General features: G+C 49.6%; 3 protein-coding genes across 4 annotated transcripts; 1 reads left to right on the forward strand and 2 right to left on the reverse strand.

Annotated features, from left to right (window-relative positions):
* The first annotated feature begins 818 nt into the window (after positions 1–818).
* On the forward strand, positions 819–6,754 carry Foxo4 (forkhead box O4). The gene is made up of 3 exons (XM_051141521.1): positions 819–1,671; positions 4,941–6,000; positions 6,292–6,754. The coding sequence occupies exons 1-3, from the start codon at positions 1,222–1,224 to the stop codon at positions 6,297–6,299; spliced, it is 1,518 nt and encodes a 505-aa protein (XP_050997478.1). The 5' UTR covers positions 819–1,221; the 3' UTR covers positions 6,300–6,754.
* Positions 6,755–8,201: 1,447 nt separating this feature from the next.
* Positions 8,202–11,179, reverse strand: CXHXorf65 (chromosome X CXorf65 homolog). The gene is made up of 6 exons (XM_051142214.1): positions 11,155–11,179; positions 10,946–11,032; positions 10,609–10,743; positions 9,132–9,200; positions 8,554–8,720; positions 8,202–8,405 (listed from the first exon to the last, which is right to left on the reverse strand). The coding sequence occupies exons 1-6, from the start codon at positions 11,177–11,179 to the stop codon at positions 8,313–8,315; spliced, it is 576 nt and encodes a 191-aa protein (XP_050998171.1). The 3' UTR covers positions 8,202–8,312.
* Positions 11,180–11,942: 763 nt separating this feature from the next.
* Il2rg (interleukin 2 receptor subunit gamma) lies at positions 11,943–15,684 on the reverse strand. Of its 2 annotated transcripts, XM_051142064.1 has the most exons (8): positions 15,530–15,684; positions 15,151–15,304; positions 14,741–14,925; positions 14,396–14,535; positions 13,723–13,885; positions 12,958–13,054; positions 12,707–12,776; positions 11,943–12,378 (listed from the first exon to the last, which is right to left on the reverse strand). In XM_051142064.1, the coding sequence occupies exons 1-8, from the start codon at positions 15,642–15,644 to the stop codon at positions 12,193–12,195; spliced, it is 1,110 nt and encodes a 369-aa protein (XP_050998021.1). In that variant the 5' UTR covers positions 15,645–15,684; the 3' UTR covers positions 11,943–12,192. The 2 variants fall into 2 exon arrangements, with proteins under 2 accessions (XP_050998021.1, XP_050998022.1); XM_051142065.1 differs by lacking the exon at positions 11,943–12,378 and having other exon boundaries at positions 12,726–12,776; positions 13,827–13,885.
* Between the last annotated feature and the right edge of the window lie 4,474 nt (positions 15,685–20,158).

Here is a 20,158-nt window from a genome sequence, read left to right on the forward strand (position 1 = left end):
GGACTTGTTGAATGAGAAGCCATTGAAGAGCATAACAAATAGACTATCGATATTTCAGAAGCCTGAGGAAACTCAGATCTGTCTGTGAACTGCACATGGAGAGAGGAGGGGACTGGGGAGACCACCACAACAACCAGTTAACACCAAGCTCCCCTCTCAACTCCCCATCGTGAATGTACCTTCTTTTCTAATCAGTCCTCTAATTCTTGATACTCTTCCTGCTATTTATAGGGACAATACTTTTCATTTTGCTTTCTTAACTGAAAGCCGGGAAAGTCTAGCGTCTCTCAAAATGTTCACCTGAGCGACCGACCCCGAGACTCGAGGGGGCGGGTGGAAAGGGAAGGAACGAGGAAAATGATTTTTAAGAAAAAAGTCCGGGACGACGACTTCTAATCACTAAAGTTCCACCTCCCCATATCCTGCCACGCGCAGCAATCCAGCTGCCGATATCGGGCTCCTGGTTGCAAAGTAGGACGGGAGATGTAGTCTTCGAGACCGACCAGGGTGGCAGGATTGAAGAACTCCGTTTCCCAAGTGGCTCTCGAGGCGCGTGCGCAGATGGCTGCCCCGACGAGTGGTAAACAGAGACGTCAGGCGGGGGCTGCTGCTTGGAGCAAAACAAAAGGGAAACCCGGGGGGCGGGGGGTGGGGGGGTCCGATAGGGGATTCTGTACTGGAGTGAGGGAGGCTGGGGCCGCGAGAACCTTGACCCTATCAAGAGTGACCTGGAGGGAAGAGGCGGGGGGAGGGGGAGCCAGGGGAGGGACAAGTGACGCCCGGGAGCGGGGCTTGGGGGAGGGCAGCGATCCGGGAGGAGGAAAATTGGGAGGAGTGTCCGGGGGGCAGCAACTTGAAAGGGGGAGGGAACTTCGTGAGGAGACGTTCGGTGATGGGAGCGCAATGTATGAGGGGATACGGTGCCTCAGGTTTAAAAGAGCAGGAAGCTGAGTGAGAGGGTGCAGAAAGTGCCTTCGCTACGCGGAGGTTACAGGTGGTGCCTCAGTGCGCTACTTGGAGGCTGCATCCCGTAGTCGGGAAGGGGATCGGAGAACTCAGTGGAAGGGACAGTTAGGGGACTAGAGTCCTGCGTTCTTGACTTTCTGAGAACAGGCAGGAATGTGCCTCCTGGCCCTCGTTGCTTCCCCACTGAGGGGAGGCATGGTGAGGGACTGTGGCAGGCTCCACTGAACGCTGAGCTGCAGAGGTTCGACTCCACGTATGGATCCAGAGAATAAGTCAGCCACAGAGGCTGCCGCGATCATAGACCTCGATCCCGACTTCGAACCCCAGAGCCGTCCGCGATCCTGCACCTGGCCCCTTCCTCGACCAGAACTCACCACGGAGCCACAGGAGCCGTCCGAGGTGGCGCCCACTCTGGGACAGAAGGTACACTCGGAGGGACACTCCGAACCAATCCTGTTGCCCTCTCGGCTCCCAGAGCCGGCAGGGGGCCCCCAGCCGGGAATCCTGGGGGCCGCAACAGGTCCTCGGAAGGGAGGCTCCCGCCGGAATGCCTGGGGAAATCAGTCATATGCAGAACTCATCAGCCAGGCCATTGAAAGCGCCCCGGAGAAGCGGCTGACACTCGCCCAGATCTACGAATGGATGGTCCGCACGGTGCCCTACTTCAAGGACAAGGGTGACAGCAACAGCTCGGCAGGATGGAAGGTAAGTATTGACTCCGTTACTTTCCCACCACCCACCCTCGGACCCCTCTGGTTACTCTTAACTCCGGGCGGGGGGTGGGGGCCGTTACTGACTCTCCGCTCGTTTGGAAAGCCCAAAGATCCACCTTCAATCTTCAGTTAGACAAACATTTACTTAGTACATAGTATATACCACACTCCGAGCTTGGAGCGGGAGGATCGGCGATGAATAAGACACTGTCCCTGCTCTGAGGAAAATCGAATTCTCTACTCGCTACTCAGCACTTTGGCTTGAGCTGCTCTAAACATTTATTCCCACAGAGAAGTCTTTATCCTATGTACAGCAGGAACTGTGTGGATTCTCCACCCGCACCTAGCTTTCCCTCCTCCCTCACCTCCCACCCAACACCTTTTGGCCCATTCCTGCGGGATTACTCGGATTCCCTGCTCGCCTCCCAATACCTCAGTGAACAGGAACTGTTAGAGGATTGCTGTGCCCAAGAGGGAGTGGGCAGCGGGGAGGGGGGAGTGGTTGATATCCATGGGGAAAGGTAGCTGACCTTGTGCACTAAAGGAAAAAGGCGGTGAACTGCTGCGTGCCTCAGTTTACCCTCTCCTGTCGAAAACTCTTCCTTGTAAGGAGCTATCCAAAACTCTCGCGGAAAGTCTTTTGTTGTTGAGAAATACTACTCCTGGCGAAAGGAGGCGTCCTCTAGCTGCAACTCAGGGTCCAGGTTGGGAGTTCTCTTGGTCTTTCTTGAAGAAAGAAAGAAGAGAAAAAAAAAAAAAAAACCCGGGAAGATCTCTGCAAAATTTGCCAGAGAAACACGGGGTCTAATTACAAGCCTAAGGAATCAGAGAGTTCAACCCCTAACAATGCAGTGTACCTCTGTAGGTGCTTCGGGTCAGTGTACCAAGTACAGCGGACAGACTCAACAGAGGACCTTCCCACAGATGTTAGATTGTGGGAGCAGATCCGCAGTATGCATAGGGGCCAGACAGAACAGAAGATGGGACAGCTGACCGAGACCCTTGGCACTATTTCTGGGTAGACTGCCATGCCACAATCTCCAGCTCACAAACAGCTTCCCTCCTTGGACCCGGCCTGCACAGCTGTTTTTCTTTTCTCTTAAGTTGATTTTCCAGGGTAGAATGACCACGCGCTTGTTATACTGTGGGAGTAGTCCCTCCTCATGATTTATGCTTTATAGTTGATGATTTTTTTTTTCTTTTGGTTCTGGGAACTGAACCCAGGGCTGTGCGGTTGCTGCTGAGCTAAATCCACAACTCGTGAAATAATCTAAGTTTTGTTGTTGGTTTGGTTTTTTTTTTTGTTTTTTTTTTTTTTGTTTTTTTTTCCATTTCGTTAGTCTTCATGGCCGTTCTGGGAGTCCACATTTTGCATGTGAGGAGATTAAGGCACTGGGAGTTTAGGTAACTAGCCTACCCAGCAGGCTGAGGACTTGAATGCAAGTTTTGCTACAAATCCTGTTTCTCTGAGGAAAGCATGGCTTGCCTTCATTGCCAAACCTAGTCAGGTGGGGTCTAGAGCTTCCAAAGCCCCCCAACAGGAAACTTCATACTTCCTTGATGATTTGCCAAGGTCACTCCCACCCCACCAGGGGGCGGCACTCACTTGAACAAGAAAGCTTAGGTTAGGTAGCTTAGTGAGCAGTTTATCACCGCGTCCCTCCCCCCCCCCCCCCACACACACCTGGGAACTGACCTCTCCCACTTGGCTTGATTCAAGGCCTAATGGGGAGGGATGACCCACACCACAAATGTGTGCATCTCTGTGTGTGTGTGTGTACACGTGCCTGCACACACACACACAGATTTAGGGGAAAAAAGGAAAGAAATCAGACTCAGAAGACACAATAGTGCCTACTTACTAAGAGCCCAAGGTGGATGGATGAGCCCAGTGAGGCAAGGAAGTCTTTTGCTAAAGGACCTTGCCACAAGAGGCTGCGCAAGCCACATTCTTCAAGAAAAAGGTTGCTTTTAAAACCAGTCAGCTAGAAATGGTTTCTTGCTGTCGAGAGCCTCAGTTTCTTAGTGGCGCCTAGCATGCCTCAGCTTCTTCCTGAATGTATTTCTCAACTAAAGAACTCTGTGTGAGAGGTCAAATGACCTTTAGGACACAGAGAGACTCTTAGAAGGCTTCCAGGGATGGAAAACTGGGGAGGAGGAAAGGAGGAGATTAAGTGCAGCAGCCGGCATTTACCAACCAGTGGAAATAAGCACCAGGTGTTAGTGGCGCACACCTGCACACCTTTAATCACAGCACCCAGGAGGCAGAGGCAGGTGGATCTCTGTGAGTTCGAGGCCAGCCTGATCTACAAAGAGAGTCCAGGGCAGCCAGGGCTATTACACAGAGAAACCTTGGGGCGGGGGGGGGGGGGGGCACAGGGGAGAGGAGCGTCAGCCTCCATCTTGCACCCAGGGCTAATACTACACAAGAAATGTAGCTATAGAAGATAAGCAAATGCTTTATTAAAAGGCATTGGATTTAAGCTTGGCCTCCAATAGAATTTAGAGACGGGAACCTCCTTAGGAAAAAGGGACAGAGATTATACCACCTGAACATGGCAGAAATAAGGCTGGGATCTCTCTCTCTCTCTCTCTCTCTCTCTCTCTCTCTCTCTCTCTCTCTTTCTTTTCTTTTTGATGTTTTGAGATAAGATCTCTATATAGCTCTTGCTGTCCTGGAACTCACTATGTAGAGTGGCCTCAAACTCAGAGACCCATCTGCCTCTGCCTCCTGAGTGCTGGGATTACAGGCCCACTTTGGGGTGTATTCTGTGAGTTATCTGGCTGACCTAAAGGCCCAATGAAGAGTGGAGCACCAACTGTACTCCTAGCCCCCTAGCCTATTCAGAGAACTGGCCCACAACTGGTCATTCCTGGACTGGTATGGCCACCATCCTGTATGGGGCTATAGAATGCTTTTTCCCATCTGAGCCTAGTTTTTCTCTGTCAAGAGTACTCTCCCATGGCACCAACCCAATGTCACACCCAGAGGTCTGGGAGAAGCTTTTCTAGGGTGGCTATTAGCTCCTTGGAGAGTAGGTTGTGACTTTGTCTTCCTGTACTGAGAAATCTGGAGGAGACACCGAGCCTGGCAACTTTGTACAGTCTCTTTCCCACTACACTCTAGTTTTCTTCCCTGGATTTGAATTTTTGAGGCTCCTGCTGTATTCCAGGCTCGCCTTAGACTGATGAGACAGCTGCCCCCCCAACCTCCCCTACACATATCTCATGCCCCTTTTCTACTGTCTCTGTCCCATCCAGAACTCCATCCGTCACAACCTGTCCTTGCACAGCAAGTTCATCAAGGTTCACAACGAGGCCACTGGCAAGAGCTCTTGGTGGATGCTGAACCCCGAGGGCGGCAAGGGTGGCAAGGCACCCCGCCGCAGGGCTGCCTCCATGGATAGCAGCAGCAAGGTGCTCCGGGGCCGCAGCAAAGGCTCCAAGAAGAAACCATCTGTCCCGCCAGCTCCACCTGAAGGTGCCACTCCCAGGAGCCCCCTGGGTCACTTTGCCAAGTGGTCCGGCGGCACTTGCCCTCGCAAACGAGAAGAAGCTGATGTGTGGACCGCTTTCCGTCCACGAAGCGGTTCGAATGCTAGCACTGTCAGTACTCGGCTGTCACCAATGGGGCCAGAGGCTGAGGTGCTAGCAGAAGAGGAGATGCCGGCCTCGACCAGCAGCTACGCAGCGGGTGTCCCTCCCACCCTCAGTGAAGATCTAGAGCTGCTGGATGGGCTCAATCTTGTATCTCCTCATTCCCTGCTGTCTAGGAGCAGTCTCTCCGGCTTCTCTTTGCAGCACCCTGGGCTCGCTGGCCCTTTACATAGCTATGGCGCCTCCCTCTTTGGCCCAATAGATGGGTCTCTGTCAGCAGGAGATGGGTGCTTCTCAAGCTCCCAGTCTCTGGAGGCTCTGCTCACCTCTGATACACCACCACCTCCTGCTGATGTTCTCATGACCCAGGTAGATCCTATTCTGTCTCAGGCTCCTACACTTCTGCTGCTGGGAGGAATGCCTTCCTCTAGCAAGCTGGCTACAGGGGTTAGCCTATGTCCTACACCTCTAGAGGGTCCAGGTCCCAGCCACCTGGTCCCCAACCTTTCTGTGATGGCACCGCCGCCAATCATGGCAGGGGCTCCTATCCCTACAGTCCTGGGCACCCCTGTGCTCACGCCTCCTGCTGAAGCTGCCGGCTATGACAGAATGCCTCAGGATCTAGATCTTGATATGTATATGGAGAACTTGGAGTGCGACATGGATCATATCATCAGTGACCTCATGGATGGCGGTGAGGGGCTGGACTTCAACTTTGAGCCAGGTACAGTAGCTCCTCGTCCCTGTAGCATCTTTGCTCTTGCATGCTCAGCTAACTTTTTACGATCTGAGCCAGAGAGAACTTTACAACAGATAATAGGACTTCCTGGGGACTTGGAGGGAGGATGTCCTATTAGAACAGCATAACTTGTAGGTGGGACCTCTGGGCTCCTCATCACAGAAGGGAGGGCTTTGTGGAGGTGAGATGGGATGAATCTGGTATGAATCTAAACGGTGTCCCAAATGGATCTTTTTATCTTGTCCTCCATTTCTTTTCTCCCCCTCCCCAATACAGATCTCTGAGTCACAGCCAGAAGCTTTGTCCCCTGCTTCAGAAGGTGGAGGTGGAGCCAGACGTGTCCTTATCAACTTTATCCCCCTGAGCCCTCCTGAGGAGTTTGGAACCCTGCTTTCGAGCTAGGGTTTGGTGGTCACACACTCAAGTGTTGAGACAATTCTAAAGATAAAGCTATGGCGTGTAGGGATTGTAGAGGAGAGTGGTAGGAGGAAGGAGGGAAGAAAGCTTTTTCTCACTGTGCCAATTAGGGGTATCTATGGCTCTTTCTCAGGAGCCATCATTGATTTCCCCATCCCCACCTCCTAGGCCTTGATGTAGCAGGGGCCAGCAGTGCTGTTAGAAATGTGAAGTCACAAGTGGCCTTATTGCCCTGCCTTTGGGAGCAGGATTATCTTTCTTTTTTTTTTCTTTTGTAGAGAGTCTTACTAGAGCTGGGCCAGGTTCCATTGAGCCTGGATTTTTATGCAGACGGGTGGGTGGGTGGGTGGGTTGGTGGGGTTGGGGGACCTAGAAGGGCCAAGTTTTGAGCACTGGAGTGGCTCAGCAGGCCAAATCACTTTTGGAAGGATGCAGAGAACAGACAGGCTTTTTATAAACTTTTAAAGAAATATAAACACAAATATAGAGATTTTTAACAGTGGTGAGGTGCTAGTGATGGGGAGAATGCTTTTTTCTTATTCTTATTCTTATTCTTATTATTCTTATTCTTCTGAAGACTTTGTCATAGTGACATGATACAAACACTACAGACTCTATGGGGAAGAGACAGGAAGCTGAGGAAAGATGGGTAGCAAGAGTGACTGGAGGGAAGTGCTCCCTTTTGGACCAGGTCTAGAAAAGGCTCTATGCATACTAAGGTTAGAGTTTAAGGAAAGAAACCTAAGCCAAGTCCCCGCATTCTGTCCACTTGTGCCTAGAAGAGGGTGCTGTTGAGGGGCAAGCATACTCTTGTTTGACCAGTGCGGGTTAGTGCTACCAGAGAGATCCTCCAAGGCCTGGACTTGGCTAGGGGCCTGGGAGGGGCGTGAAAGAAGGAAGGATTTAGGGTAGTAAAGTTAGGTACAGAGACCTCCCTGTTCACGGCCTGGGACAGCTGTCCCTGCCCTTCTTCCTAGTTCTGGACTGCCAGGGTTATGTAGAAGACCGAGTAGTGGCAGGCAGGGCTGTGGAGAGGAACAGGGAAGGGGGAGCTTGGGGAGTTTGGCTGAGGGTCTGGGAAATGAGCAGGGATGGGGGGAATGTGGATCAGGTTTACTAGCACCTGCCAGAGAGGCCATCTGGGGCTCCTCCACCACAGCCCCCAGGCAGCCCCTCCCCCAGCGCCCTTTGCATTGTCCCCTCCCCCACCCCTGCTGTGGGTTCCCATCATTTCCTGTGTCAGCGCCTGGCCTACCCAGATTGTATCATGTGCTAGATTGGAGTGGGGAAGTGTGTCAAATCAATAAATAAGTTCAATAAATGTCTATAATCAGATCTGGTTTCTGGTTTCTGCTGCCTTGCTGCACCCCCCCCTCCAATATGGGGGAGGGAAGGAGGGAGGCGGAAAGGCGAAGGGCACTTAGTTGAAGGGCGGGTGGGAGGGACTGCCCGCAGGCTGGGAGGTGGGGGAATTTCAGCCTGGGAGGTAATGGAGTGTGGTGGGGGAGGGACACCTAACCCCAGCAGGAGTAGGCGGCTGCAAGATAGGCCTCCCCCGAGGGGAGGTAGTCTGGTTTGAGAGGACCCCACCCCCTTCTCTGGCCCTCAAAGGCTCATTGTACTAAAAGTCTGGTAGCCAGACTTCACAGTGTTTCCACACACACACACACACACACACACACACACACCCAAGTGCTTACTCCAGCCCTCCGTTGTTGCCCCCGTCCACCCTCAGGCTCCCTGGTGCCTGCAGGCTACCGAAGCCTTTGTGCAGATACTACTAGAAGGAGTCTTTCTAGAAAAAGAAACCTCACGTTAAAATCCAGTGATTTCAGGCTCTCCCCTGGTAGTTGCTGCTCTCACTTGGTCACTTTATTGAGTTAACGATGTCTCTTGAGAAAGTCTGCTCTGGTCTTATAGTATGGTCTGCGGGTGGGAGGTGGCCCGTCTTCATCTGACCGTCCAGCTTTGGACTAGAAAAGAAAAGTAAATCTATTAATACAGAGGCTCTGCAGGAAAGGTTTCTACTGTCTAGGGCCAAAGGAAAGAGGAAAGAGATTGGAGTCCGGTGGTGAACATAGACATCAGATTGGGAAAAATTGGGGTGAACAGGACACGAACCTTCAGTTGGCTGCTTGGGCCTGGGCTCTGCTGGGCTCCACTTCCCTTCTGCGCTCTTGCTGAGAGATTTACAGAGGATTCTATGGCTGCCAATCTCTTAGCTTCTAGAGTTCTAAGCATCTTTATTCGGCTCCTTTCCAGGAAGTCACATTGTGTGCGCAGGGAGTCTAGAAAACAAGAAAAAGCACCAGTCCCACTGAAGAGCAGAGGGGGGACCCATCATGACCCTCCATTAGAAATTGACGAGAGGATGGAATGCTGGGGAGACAGAGAAGGAGGCAAGGGAGTAGGGGAGAGAGCGACACATATGGTTCACATGGTTTAAACTAGACACCCCTTCTAAAGTTTACCTAGACCCTTGTCCCCCTTTTCAGAGGCTCCCATGATCCCACCTACCACACTATAATAGCCCCACCCCTACATTCGTACCGCCCCCCCCTTCCTGACAGTTCTCCACATTCAGCCATGGCTGCCTTTAACTCAAACTCCACTGGTATCACCAGTGTGCTACACTATGCCCAGCACACAGCTATGTACACCACTTCCTATGTTCTACCCTCCCCCATCACATGCCTTACCAACTAGTTCAGGTTCTGGATTCTTCAGAAGGGGCACAATAGCTTTGTAGGCATTCTCAATCCTGGTACCTGTTGTAAGCATAGCATTATGTTATCTCCAGCCCCTGATACATATGAAGCCCCTGACCTTTTGAAGCACAGGATTTCAGGATTCTAACACTAAACGCTTTCTTGATCTGGTACACATTTTTCCTCCCCTTGGCATAGACCTACATAGACCCTAGAATGAAGTTGGGTGACATGGTATATATGTAACTGTCATCAAAGTAATGCCCTTTCATTTTGTTTGTTTGGTTGGTTGGTTGGTTTTGTTTTTCAAGACAGGGTTTCTCTGGGTATCCTTGGCTGTCCTGGACTCACTGTGTAGACCAGGCTAGCCTCAAACTCATAGAAATCCGCCTGCCTCTGCCTCCCGAGTACTGGGATTAAAGCTGTGTGCCACCACAACCAGCCCATAGTGCCCTTTCTTTGAACTGAGTAGATATTAGATATGGTCAGTTTAGATCCTGCTGAGGATTCCCTATTTTACTTACTTTTTTTTTTCTTTTGAGTCTTGAGATAAGATTCCATAGAGCATAGAGCTCAAGTTCCCTTTGAACTCCTAATGTTCCTGGCTCCACTTTGTGAATGTTTTCCTTTGAGACAGGGTCTTGCTGTATAGCTCAAGCTGGCCTCTAACTCTCAAGCCTCCTTACTTCCTTTTTAGGGGGAGGGGTTCAAGACAGGGTTTCTCTGTGTAGCCTTGGCTGCCCTGGACTCACTCTGTAGACCAGGCTGGCCTCGAACTCACAGCGATCCACCTGCCCCTGCCTGTATTACAGGCATACACCATGGCACCCAGCCTTACTTCCATTTCTAAAGAACGTACTTATTTATTTTGAGACAGGAGCCTACGTAGCCCAGTCTGTCCTTGAAGTTTCTGTATAGTTAAAAATATGACCTCAAACTTCTGATCCTCCTGCCTCCACCTTCCAAGTACTACTAGGATTATAGGCATCTTCCACCATACCCAATTTTAAGCCATGTTGGGGAAGGGACCCAGAACTTCATGCTTGCTAAGCAACCACTCTGACAATTGAGCTACATCCCAGCCCTGCTTTATGTTGTTTGTTTTTGTGTGTGTGGTGTTTGTGTTTGGGATGAGGTCTTGCTATGAAGCCTAGGCTGCCCTTGAACTCTCAATCCTCTTGCCTTAGTTCCCTGAGTGCTGGGATTACAAAAGAAAGCTTCCCTTTTCGTTTGTATTCTTTTTTGAGACAGGGTTTCTCTGTGTAGCCTTGGCTGTCCTGGAACTCTCTGTAGACCAGACTGGCCTCGAACTCACAGAGATCCGCCTGCCTCTGCCTTCCAAGTTCTGGGATTAAAGGCGTGTACCACCACCGCGCGCGCACGCGTGGCAAGCTGTCTTATTTTAAGGACAAGTTTCTTAATCCATCTTGAGGGACTCAGTCTATGGAGAACACTCCCAAGCCTCTACCTGGTGCCCCACGTTCTACTTTACAAACGTAGTACGTATTGCGAACTGTCAGGAATTTGCTGGCATAGTCTCCAGGTGTCTTCGACAGGAAGAATAACTTCAGGGTTCCCGATTCATCGCACAAGTCAATGGTGTCTAGAGGAAGGCCACAGGGTAATTGGGATGGGTAAGAACAGGGAATGTGAGTAAAAAGGGTCAGTGGTCCTCTACCGAATGGGTTTGAGGAAGGTTCCAGGATATGAGAGGATAACCCCTGTTGCTGGGAGGAACCTTTAGAGGCTAGAGGCACCTTATTCCTCCTGACCTTCAATCACCTACTCCTTCTCAAGCCACTTACCTGTTTTTCGTAATCCCATTTTCTTTTTGATGTAGTGCAGCAACAGGAGGACAGAGCAGTTAGTATTGACCAGAAACTCTTGATTATCTGGGAAGAGACGGGATGGAGGTACCCAGGCCCTTCTGTAGTTTCATTCCCTCAGGGATCTCAGCTATCTGCCACCCTCCCCCATGTCCATACCCAGACTGTTGCTCTGTGCTGCCCCTCACCTCCATGTTTGATGAAGATAAACATGCTATCAAGGTCACCTCACTCTTCATTCTCTGGCGAATCATGCAGAAAGAAGGTTTTCTAATGGCCCCAGGAGCCATAAGGTTGGAGGACTGAAGGGGCAGATGTAGCTCATGAGTTGAAGGGAGGCCCAGACTAAGCAGACAGGAGAGAGCTTTTGGTAGTTGGGGATGGATGACCAGCATCTATGGGGGGGGGGGGGGGGGGGGGGGCTGTAGTTAAAGGATTATGAGGTCAGAGATGACACATATAATAGATGGTGGAGTAAGGCTAAGGAGAAAAGACACTAGGTGGGATCTGTAAAGGACTTGTAGGAATGGGGACAACATGGCAAATATAACTCTAAACTGGCCCCTGGAGTAGGCACAAAAATTTACCAGAGAAAAGTAAGCAGCCAGAATAGTACTTCTTTTAGCTGATTTGTGGTACTCTTGCTTCTACAGTGTGTCCCTATAGCTCCCTTTCCTACCCTCACACAATTCCTCCCAACCTCATTGCACTCCATGTCTCCTCCCCCGACTTCCCAACCCCACAACAGACATTCTTGATGATCATTGGTAGAAACTTTATTTCTTGTTGATTCAGGAACAATTGAATGGTAGGTAGAAAAAGAGAGGGAGGATCCTGTAAAAGATAAGGGTCATGCTGGGCATGGGGTGCAGGGCAATAACCCCAACACTTGGGAGGTTGAGGTGGGAGGATTGCCTGTGAATTATAGGCCAACCTGGCCTCCATGGTGAGTTCCCAGCCACCCTGGGCTCCAGGGTAAGACTCTGTCTCCAACAGAAGTGGGAAGGTGCTAGAGTGAGCAGGGGTGGGCTTGTGCAGGGAGAGGGGGAGAGGGGCATTCTCAAGTAGGGCATATTGAGTGGAGGAACTGTTACATGGGACATGCAATTGAAAATTAGCCACAGAGGGAGGCGATGGGCATTGGATCCAGACTGGCAGGACGAGTAGGGGGAAGGTAGCATCACTTAGAGCTATGGACTCTGAGGCTCCATCAAAGGATTGAGGCTTCAGGCGTCAGGCTTCAGAGAATAGCATGGGGGAGGCCAGTAGGGGCTGTGCAGGCTGCAAGGAGAACCTCCAGGCCCCTCTCCTAGGGCCCCTCCTTTGGGGGGAATCTCACTGACGTGGCAGAACCGTTCACTGTAGTCTGGCTGCAGACTCTCAGTCAGTCCTTTAGACACGCCGCTCCAGGCCTAAAGACAGATAGCTCTCGGTCAGAGGTCAATTAGGGGCAGGAAGCAAAAGACCCAGGCTCTGAGCCAAAGGAGCTCTCACAGCTCTGCAACCATTGTGATTCCAGAAGGGCTAGCCAGGCTCCAGGCTCCTAATACCACAGTTTCCATCTGCTTCGCACAAACGTCTTTGCTCTGTATTTCTGCCTGTCCCACCCTCCATTTGGTCAGCCACATCCTGGTGGCACAGGCCCCCTCCTCCCTCCACTCTGCCCTCCCTCACAGTCTGTCTCCCTGGCTGGCAGTTGGCAGTTGATAAACTGCAATATGCGTATGGCGGTGTTCTCACCGAAAAGTTGCCGTGGTATTCAGTAACTAGATCCTCTAGATTCTTGATGGTGGGAATTCGAGGCATTGCCCTGAGCAGAGAAAGAGGGAACAGAAGAAGTAAATGAAAGCTCCTTTATTACCCTTCATTCAACTGGCCAACATGCAACCTATGGCTTCCACCCCTATCGGAGCTCTTGCATGATCTACCCAGGAGATCCTGAAAGAACACCCCCGCCTCCACCTCATTTTAAGGGCTTCCTGAAATCTCACCGTTCCAGCCAACAATACACAAAGATCAGGGTAATAATCAGTCCCATGGAGCCAATGGGGATGAGCACAGCTTCCGGCGCAAACAAGGAAGGATTCTCTGTTTTAAAAAAAGGGGAGGGGGAGCTGGAAAGATGGCTCAGTGGATAAGAGCACTGGCTGCTCTTCCAGAGTACCTGGGTTCAATTCCCAGCACCCACATGGCAGCTCACAACTGTCTGTAACTCCTGTTTTAGGGGGATCCAACACCCTCACACAGACATACATGCAATCAAAACACCAATGTAATAAAATAAAAATCAATTATTTAAAAAAAAAAAAAGGAAAGAAAAGGAGCCCTGCACTTGTGGCACTCATAAGCCATGGATGCCAGGCAGCATGCCAAACACACTGCTGATGCTTACTTTCCACACAGTTCCTGGGAGGGAGGAACCCTGTTTATCTACATTTTGCAGATGAATAAACCAAATCAAAGAGGTCAGCCCAGATCCAAGGTCAGCTCCACTATGCAGACTCTATGGAATCTTGTAGAGACCTCCTACACATTCCATATTCTCCGGGCGCATCCTTTGGCCTCCACTCTCTTGTTTTCGCTGCGCCCCTTCTCATCCCTCCGGAAACTCCTGCCTCCCAGTGACTGAGGTTAAACAGTGAGGGGATGTTGAGGCTTAGGGATAAAGAGATAAAGCAAATGACAGTGGTGGTGTGTTACAAAGGTTGAAGTACTGTGTTAATGATTTAGGGGTCATGTATCTGGGGCCGCTTTACCCTTTGAAGTAGGGGTCCCCCAGTGGACTGGCTGGCTCCATGAACTCCATTGTTGAGCACTTCCACAGATTGGGTTAAAGCGGCTCCGAACTCGGAATGTGTACATTTTCTGCCAATCCACACTAGGCAGGGAGAATCTAGGTTCGTAGTCCACTCTCTGTTCCTAGGGAGAGGAAGGATGAGGGAAAGATGGGTATTTACAAAGGAAGAGGGAGAATGGGAACACCCTTGCCTAGAGCGTAATGTCATCTTGTGAAGTCTTCTACGTTTTTTTTGTTTTGTTTTGTTTTGTTTTGTTTTCTTCTTCCCAGTTCAGGGAAAACAAACCAAAACAAGAAACTGGTTCTGGTCCCTCTCCCAGTTCTACTTTGCTCATTTCCTGACTGTTCACAGCACACTGCTCCCTTCTCTAACTGGACTCAGAAGTGGCTCTCCCTTCTAGATCTACTCACTGGCTTCCCTTTACTTCTGGCATCAGGAAGACGATGGGTGGGAGAGCCCCCGGGTGAAAGCTCACTGGTGATGATAGAAAAAGAAATGGGAGTATGAGCAGAGGAGCTGGGAGGCAGGGGACTGGGACTTGGTATTAGGTTGTTCTAGCTGACTAGTTGAATCCTCTCTCCTCTTGCTTGGCCTTAGCTACTGCGTCCACAAGGAATGCCAAGTCACTCACCGTCCAGTTTCGATCTCGGTCACTCCGGTACTGCACCATGTATTGTAAACAGCGTTCTATGTATCTGCTCTTCCAGCTCAGCTCTAGCTGGGACTCAGTCACGTTGTAAAGTGTGAGATTCTCTGGAGCCCATGGGATCACTGGAGATATGTGTGCTTGTGGTCATTGCCCTGGCCTAGACAAGTCAGGATCTTGAAGGTAAATCCCCCTCATCCCTTCCTCCTTCCCCATCCCAAACCCCTATCATCATCTTTTTTCTGCCCGTGGCCAACAATGAGGAAAGAACTATAAACTCCAGGGCCCTTAAGCTCCCTGGCCTCTTGGCCACTTCTCTCCCGATTTTACCAAGATTCTGCAGGTTTAGCTTCTGTTCAGCCCGCCTCTGGGGACTCTGGGGGTCCTGGAGCTGGAGGACAAATGTCTGGTAGAGCATGATCTCCTCTTTTTCTATGTGACAGCCAGAAGTAATCTCTTCTGAGAACAGATAGTGGCTGCACTCGCGGAATTTATTCTCATCGGACCTCTGATACCTAGAGAAAGGTTATAAGGAAGAGGAGGGATGGGCAAACACGGGTACTGCATATGTCAATAGCAATAGCATAGCCTCAACTGGTCTGAACTGACAGCTTATCCCATGAGAAACTAGTAGGGTGCCTGAGAAGCTGCCTCCCCTCCCTTTTGGTCCCCACACAGTCTCTCAGCTAGTCTACCTTCTTTCTCTTCCTCCCTGTGCGGCCACCTCCTGCCTCTCTTACCTATAGTGCAGAGTCAGGTTGGTTGGCTGGGCCTCAGAACTGCTGTTCCAAGTGCAATCCATATACTCGACATTGAACACAAAGCACTGAACCTCTGGGAGGGGCAGAATAGGAAAACTGAGGTGTTCATGGCCGGTAGAAGTCAGGAAAAAATCTAAGTTTGGGAAGAAAATGTAGTAGTGGGGTGGAAGAAAAAAAAATCTTGGTCAGAAGAAGCAGTAGTGAGGCAGAAAGAACCCCTCCTTTCCTCCCCCTCCCCCAAGGCCATGCTTCTTTTTAGAGTCATTGTAATGGCCACAAGCAGGCTCCAGATTGCTTCTGTACAGCCCTTTCCCCACAGCCTTCCTCTCAACAGGCCCTCTGGTCCTAGATTTCCTACCAGCTTTGGTGTCTTCATTCCCACTGGGCAGGAGGACACCGGAGCTCCGCCCTACCCCCAGCAGAAGCAGCTGAAGGAGGAAAAAAGCTCTGGATGGCAATGATGACTTCAACATGGCGCTTGCTCTTCTTTTTCTGGGTGTAGTCTGTGTCAGAACCCTGAGCCACTCTCCCACAACCCCTCCCCACCCATACATTTCCTTTTGTCGTAGCTTCCGGTGGAAAGAACCTTAGAAACCACGCTGTAGAGGGAGGGGGTTTAGCAGATGGGTTTAGTGACATAGGCTAAGTCCCCTGGGAGTTTGGGCTCTGCTCTACGGTGATGTTATGTCAAGAGAAATCCTCGATCAACAACAGTGTCACAGAGTCAAGAGGCTTCAGGCTACCCAGGTCCAGGAAGGCACTGCTGAACACCTACCCCCACCAGACACGCTCTTTTCCAACCACCTTTTCCCTCTAGGCTATCTTAAACCTCTGTCAAAGTTCTACTGTCTTGAGACGGTGAAAAAGACTGACTGACTTGATTCTTGTGGGCACATACATAGCTGCCTAACCTAATCGGAACTAGAATAGCCACCCCTAGCTGCTGCCCGAGCTTGGTCCCTGTTGACACTGGTGAGAGCTGGCTTCTAAAATGGAAGGACAACAATCCTAACTTCAGGGGGCCTATCTCCCTGTAAATCTGCTTCTCTTTCTGTCTTCCTTGTCCTGTTGAATGGCATCATCACCTGTCAGACTTGAAACCTCAGGGTTCTCTTCGTGTGTTCCCCTTCCTTCTCTCACCCTGAGACTCCAATCAGCCTGTTTCTGTGGTATTTCTCCCAGCAGTTTCCTCCTTTCTGTTACCACAGCCACTGTGCTAAAGCAGCCTTTCATTACGTCTAGTCATGATTATTCCCGTAACCCACAAACTGGTTGGCTTCCTAAAGGGCCTCTGCTCTCGAGCCCATTCTTCATTCTGTGCCTAGATTTACCTTCCTTCAGAGTACAGGGTTGATTGGAGAAGCCATTTACTGAAATTGTTTATCCAGCCAACATTTATTGAGCCTTTAATATGTGCTAGGTACAGTGTTTGTGTTCTGAGAACATAAAACAAATAAGACATCATCATTTTAGAAGCTCATAGATAAGTGGAGAACATATAAAAAATACAATGTACTGTAATGAGTCCTACAGCACAGACGTGGAGATTCTCCAAAACACAGTGATACAAAGGTAGGAACCAGCCAGCTGCTCTTTTCCTTTGCATGATTTGCTACTCCATTTTCTCTCTGGTAAAATTACACTCATTTTTTTTTCTTTCAGATTCTGCTTTAAAAGCATCTCTTCAGTAAAGTGCCCTTGAACTATCCTCTTTCCATCTTGGTCAATTTAGTTGCTTCCACTTTTTCTGGGAGAGGTGGTGGCATGGCAGTGTGGAGACAGGGTCTCATAGAATTCAGCCTGGCCCCAAACTTGGTCTGCAGGGAAGCTGTCCTTGAATGCTTAGTCCCTCTGTCTTTGGCTCCTCAAGTTCTGGGGTTGCAGGAAGGGCCAGCCTGCTTGCCTGTGATCCTTAGCTTAATCATGCCTTCGAAAACCTCTTTGCCAAAGAAAAGCATAACTTCTCAGTGCCCATATCTTTTTGGAGGCCACCATTTGGCCTACTTCAGAGAGGGCTATTTGCTTTAAAAGTCTTCAAAAGCTATCCATAGCCTTTAGGGTTGAGATCAAGCTCCATCCATCTATATTAACCACATTGGACACAAGTTTGCTTTGTCTTGTTTGTTTGGTTGGTTGGTTGTCTGGTTTTTGTTTGGTCTTTTGGTTTTTTTGAGAAAGGGTTTCTCTGTGTAGCCTTGGCTGTCTTGGACTCGCTTTTGTAAACCGGGCTGGCTTTGAACTCACAGAGATCCACCTGCCTCTGCCTCCCCAGTGCTGGGGTTAAAGGCCTGCACCACCATGACCTGGTTTGTTTTGTTTTGTTTTTGAGACAAGGTTTCTCTGTGTAGCCCTGGCTGTCCTGAACTCAAATTGTAGACCAGCCTGGCCTCAAATTCACTGAGAACTGCCTGCCTCTACCTCCCAGTATGCTGTGATTACAAGTGTGTGCCACCATGCCCGGCTAGTTTGCTTAGTCTTTGACTGATTCAGCAACTGCCTAACTTATAGAAGATTAAAATATCCCTTCTTTGAATGCTGATACCACCAAACCTGAACTGCCAGCAGGACCAGCGCTGGGGTGAATGGAGTTCCAGGACATTTCCCCTCCGGTTTTATTTTATTTTTTCGAGACATGGTTTCTGTCTGTAGCCTTGGCTGTCCTGGAACTCACTCCATAGACCAGACTGACCTCCAACTCCTAGATCTGCCTGCCTCTGCCTCCCCTGAGTGCTGGGACTAAAGATGTGTGCCACCATGCCTGGCTGCATCTTTTTAAGTCCTCTGTATTTTGGGGGGATAATGCTATATCAATGTAGAATATAAATCCATCAATTGTAACAAAATGTACCATTCCAGAGTAAAATGAAAGGAGGGAGAGGGAGTGAATTGGAGCAGTTTCAGGGTCAGAGCGATATCAAGCAGAAGGAACTAACTCTACCTTGCTGGGAACCTGAAATTACTCCAATTTCCCCCCCTGAGATTTACCATATAGCTCAAGATGACCTAGAATCCTTATCTTTCCCCTCCAATGTCAAGTGTTGGGATTGCAGATGTGTGCCACTGCACTGGGCTGCTATTTCTGGTTTCAAAGGCCTTCGGAGTTCAATCAGAAGTCACCACAGCCAGTAGGTCTTCCGCTTCCCAATCAGATTATAGTTTTGAGGCTGACCTTTGCACTTCTCCTCCAGGGGCCCTACCGCTAAGGGTTCAGACTTGCGGCCAGTTAGCAGTGGTCTCACTCGCTGCTTTATTTTTTTGTCCACTTGTCTTTGTTACTTTCCTTGAAACAGTTTCACTTTGTATCCTCCTAAGCATTGACATTGGCCGTACACCATGGGTTCTGGAATTTTGTTTTGAATATTATTTTATTTTATTCGTTTTGGTATTTGTTTTTGAAAACAGAGTCTCTCTCTATACTGCTGGTTGTCCCCAAACTCTCTATGGGCCTCAAACTCAACCATCAGTCTAGTCTACCTCTGCCTCCAGAATGCTAGGGTACAGTCCTTGCACAACCATGACCAGATATTTATTTTGTGTGCATGTGTGTATATGAGTGTGGGCAAGTAAGTTCCTTCCGCCATACGGGTCCTGAGGATTAAACTCAGGTTGTTGGCGCTTGGTGGCAAGCACGTTTTCTTGTTGTGCCATTTTGCTGGCCCTGATTTTGGTACTTTTTTATCCTTCCCGAGACAGGGTTTCTTTTTTTTTCTTCTTTCTTTCTTTTCTTTTCTTTCTTTCTTTCTTTCTTTTTTGTTTTGTTTTTCGGGACAAGGTTTCTCTGTGTAGCCTTGGCTGTCCTGGGACTCACTTTGTAGACCAGGCTGGCCACGGACTCACTGCGATCCACCAGCTTCCGCCTCCCAAGTGCTGGGATTAAAGGCGTGTGCCACCCACACCTGGCGAGATAGGGTTGCTCTGTGTAGCCCTGGCTGTTCTGCACTCACTTTGTAGACTAGGCTGGTCTCGAACTCTCAAACTCACAAGGTCCGCCTACCTCAGCCTCCTGAGTGCTGGGATTAAAGGTATGCATCACCATTGCCTGGCTGATTGGTACTTTCATTATTGCACTTTAGTTGTCTTTTCTCTTAAAAAAAAAAAAAAAGTACCACAGTAGAATATCAGCTGTATAATATTAGGCAAGTAAATTATTACTCTTTGAAAATCAGCTTCGGAGTTGGAGAGATGGCTCAGTGGTTAAGAGCGCTGTCTGCTTTTCCGAAGAACCCAGGTTCAATTCCCAGCACCCACATGGCAGCTCACAACTGTCTGAATTCCAGTTCCAAGGGATCTGACACCCTTGCTCCCCACACCAATGCACATAAAATAAAATAAAATGAAATGAATTATTAAAAAGAAAAGAAAAACAGCTTCTTTGCCTGGAGGTGGTGGTGCACGCCTTTAGTCCCAGCAGTCCCAGCACTCTGGGAGGCAGATTTCTGTGAGTTCAAGGCCAGCCTGTTCTACAGAGTGAGTTCCAGGACATCCAGAGCCACACAGAGAAACCCTGTCTTGAAAAAAAGAAAATCACCTTCCTTAAGCCGGATGTAGTGATGCAGGCTTTTAATCCCAGTATTTGGAGAGGCAGAGGCAGGAAGATCTCTGTGACTCTGTGTGGTTTACATAGCTCTAGGAGCTCTGGGATAGCCAGGACTACACAGAGAGACCCTGTCTCAAACAAACAAAATTAGCTTCCTCATCCAGAAAATGGAGACAGTAACAGTCCCTAGATTATGAAGACTGTGGATTAAAGGAGGCAATGCCTAAAGTGTGGGACACACTGGCTGCCTTGTACTAGAGCAGAGATTCCTTTTAAGATTATTTTTATTTTAAAAAAAAAAGGCTAATTCCCCCTATTCAGGTCTAACCAATGGACAGCGCATTCTCCACAGTTGTGTGGAGAGCAGGGACTGACTCTGACATGAACTCTGGTGCCCTATATTTGACTACCTCCCCTTGGAGGCCTGGTGGCGCTCAGAGGAAGGGGAAG

The sequence above is a fragment of the Acomys russatus genome, chromosome X, assembly GCF_903995435.1.
Source record: "Acomys russatus chromosome X, mAcoRus1.1, whole genome shotgun sequence".
Lineage (NCBI taxonomy): Eukaryota > Metazoa > Chordata > Mammalia > Rodentia > Muridae > Acomys > Acomys russatus.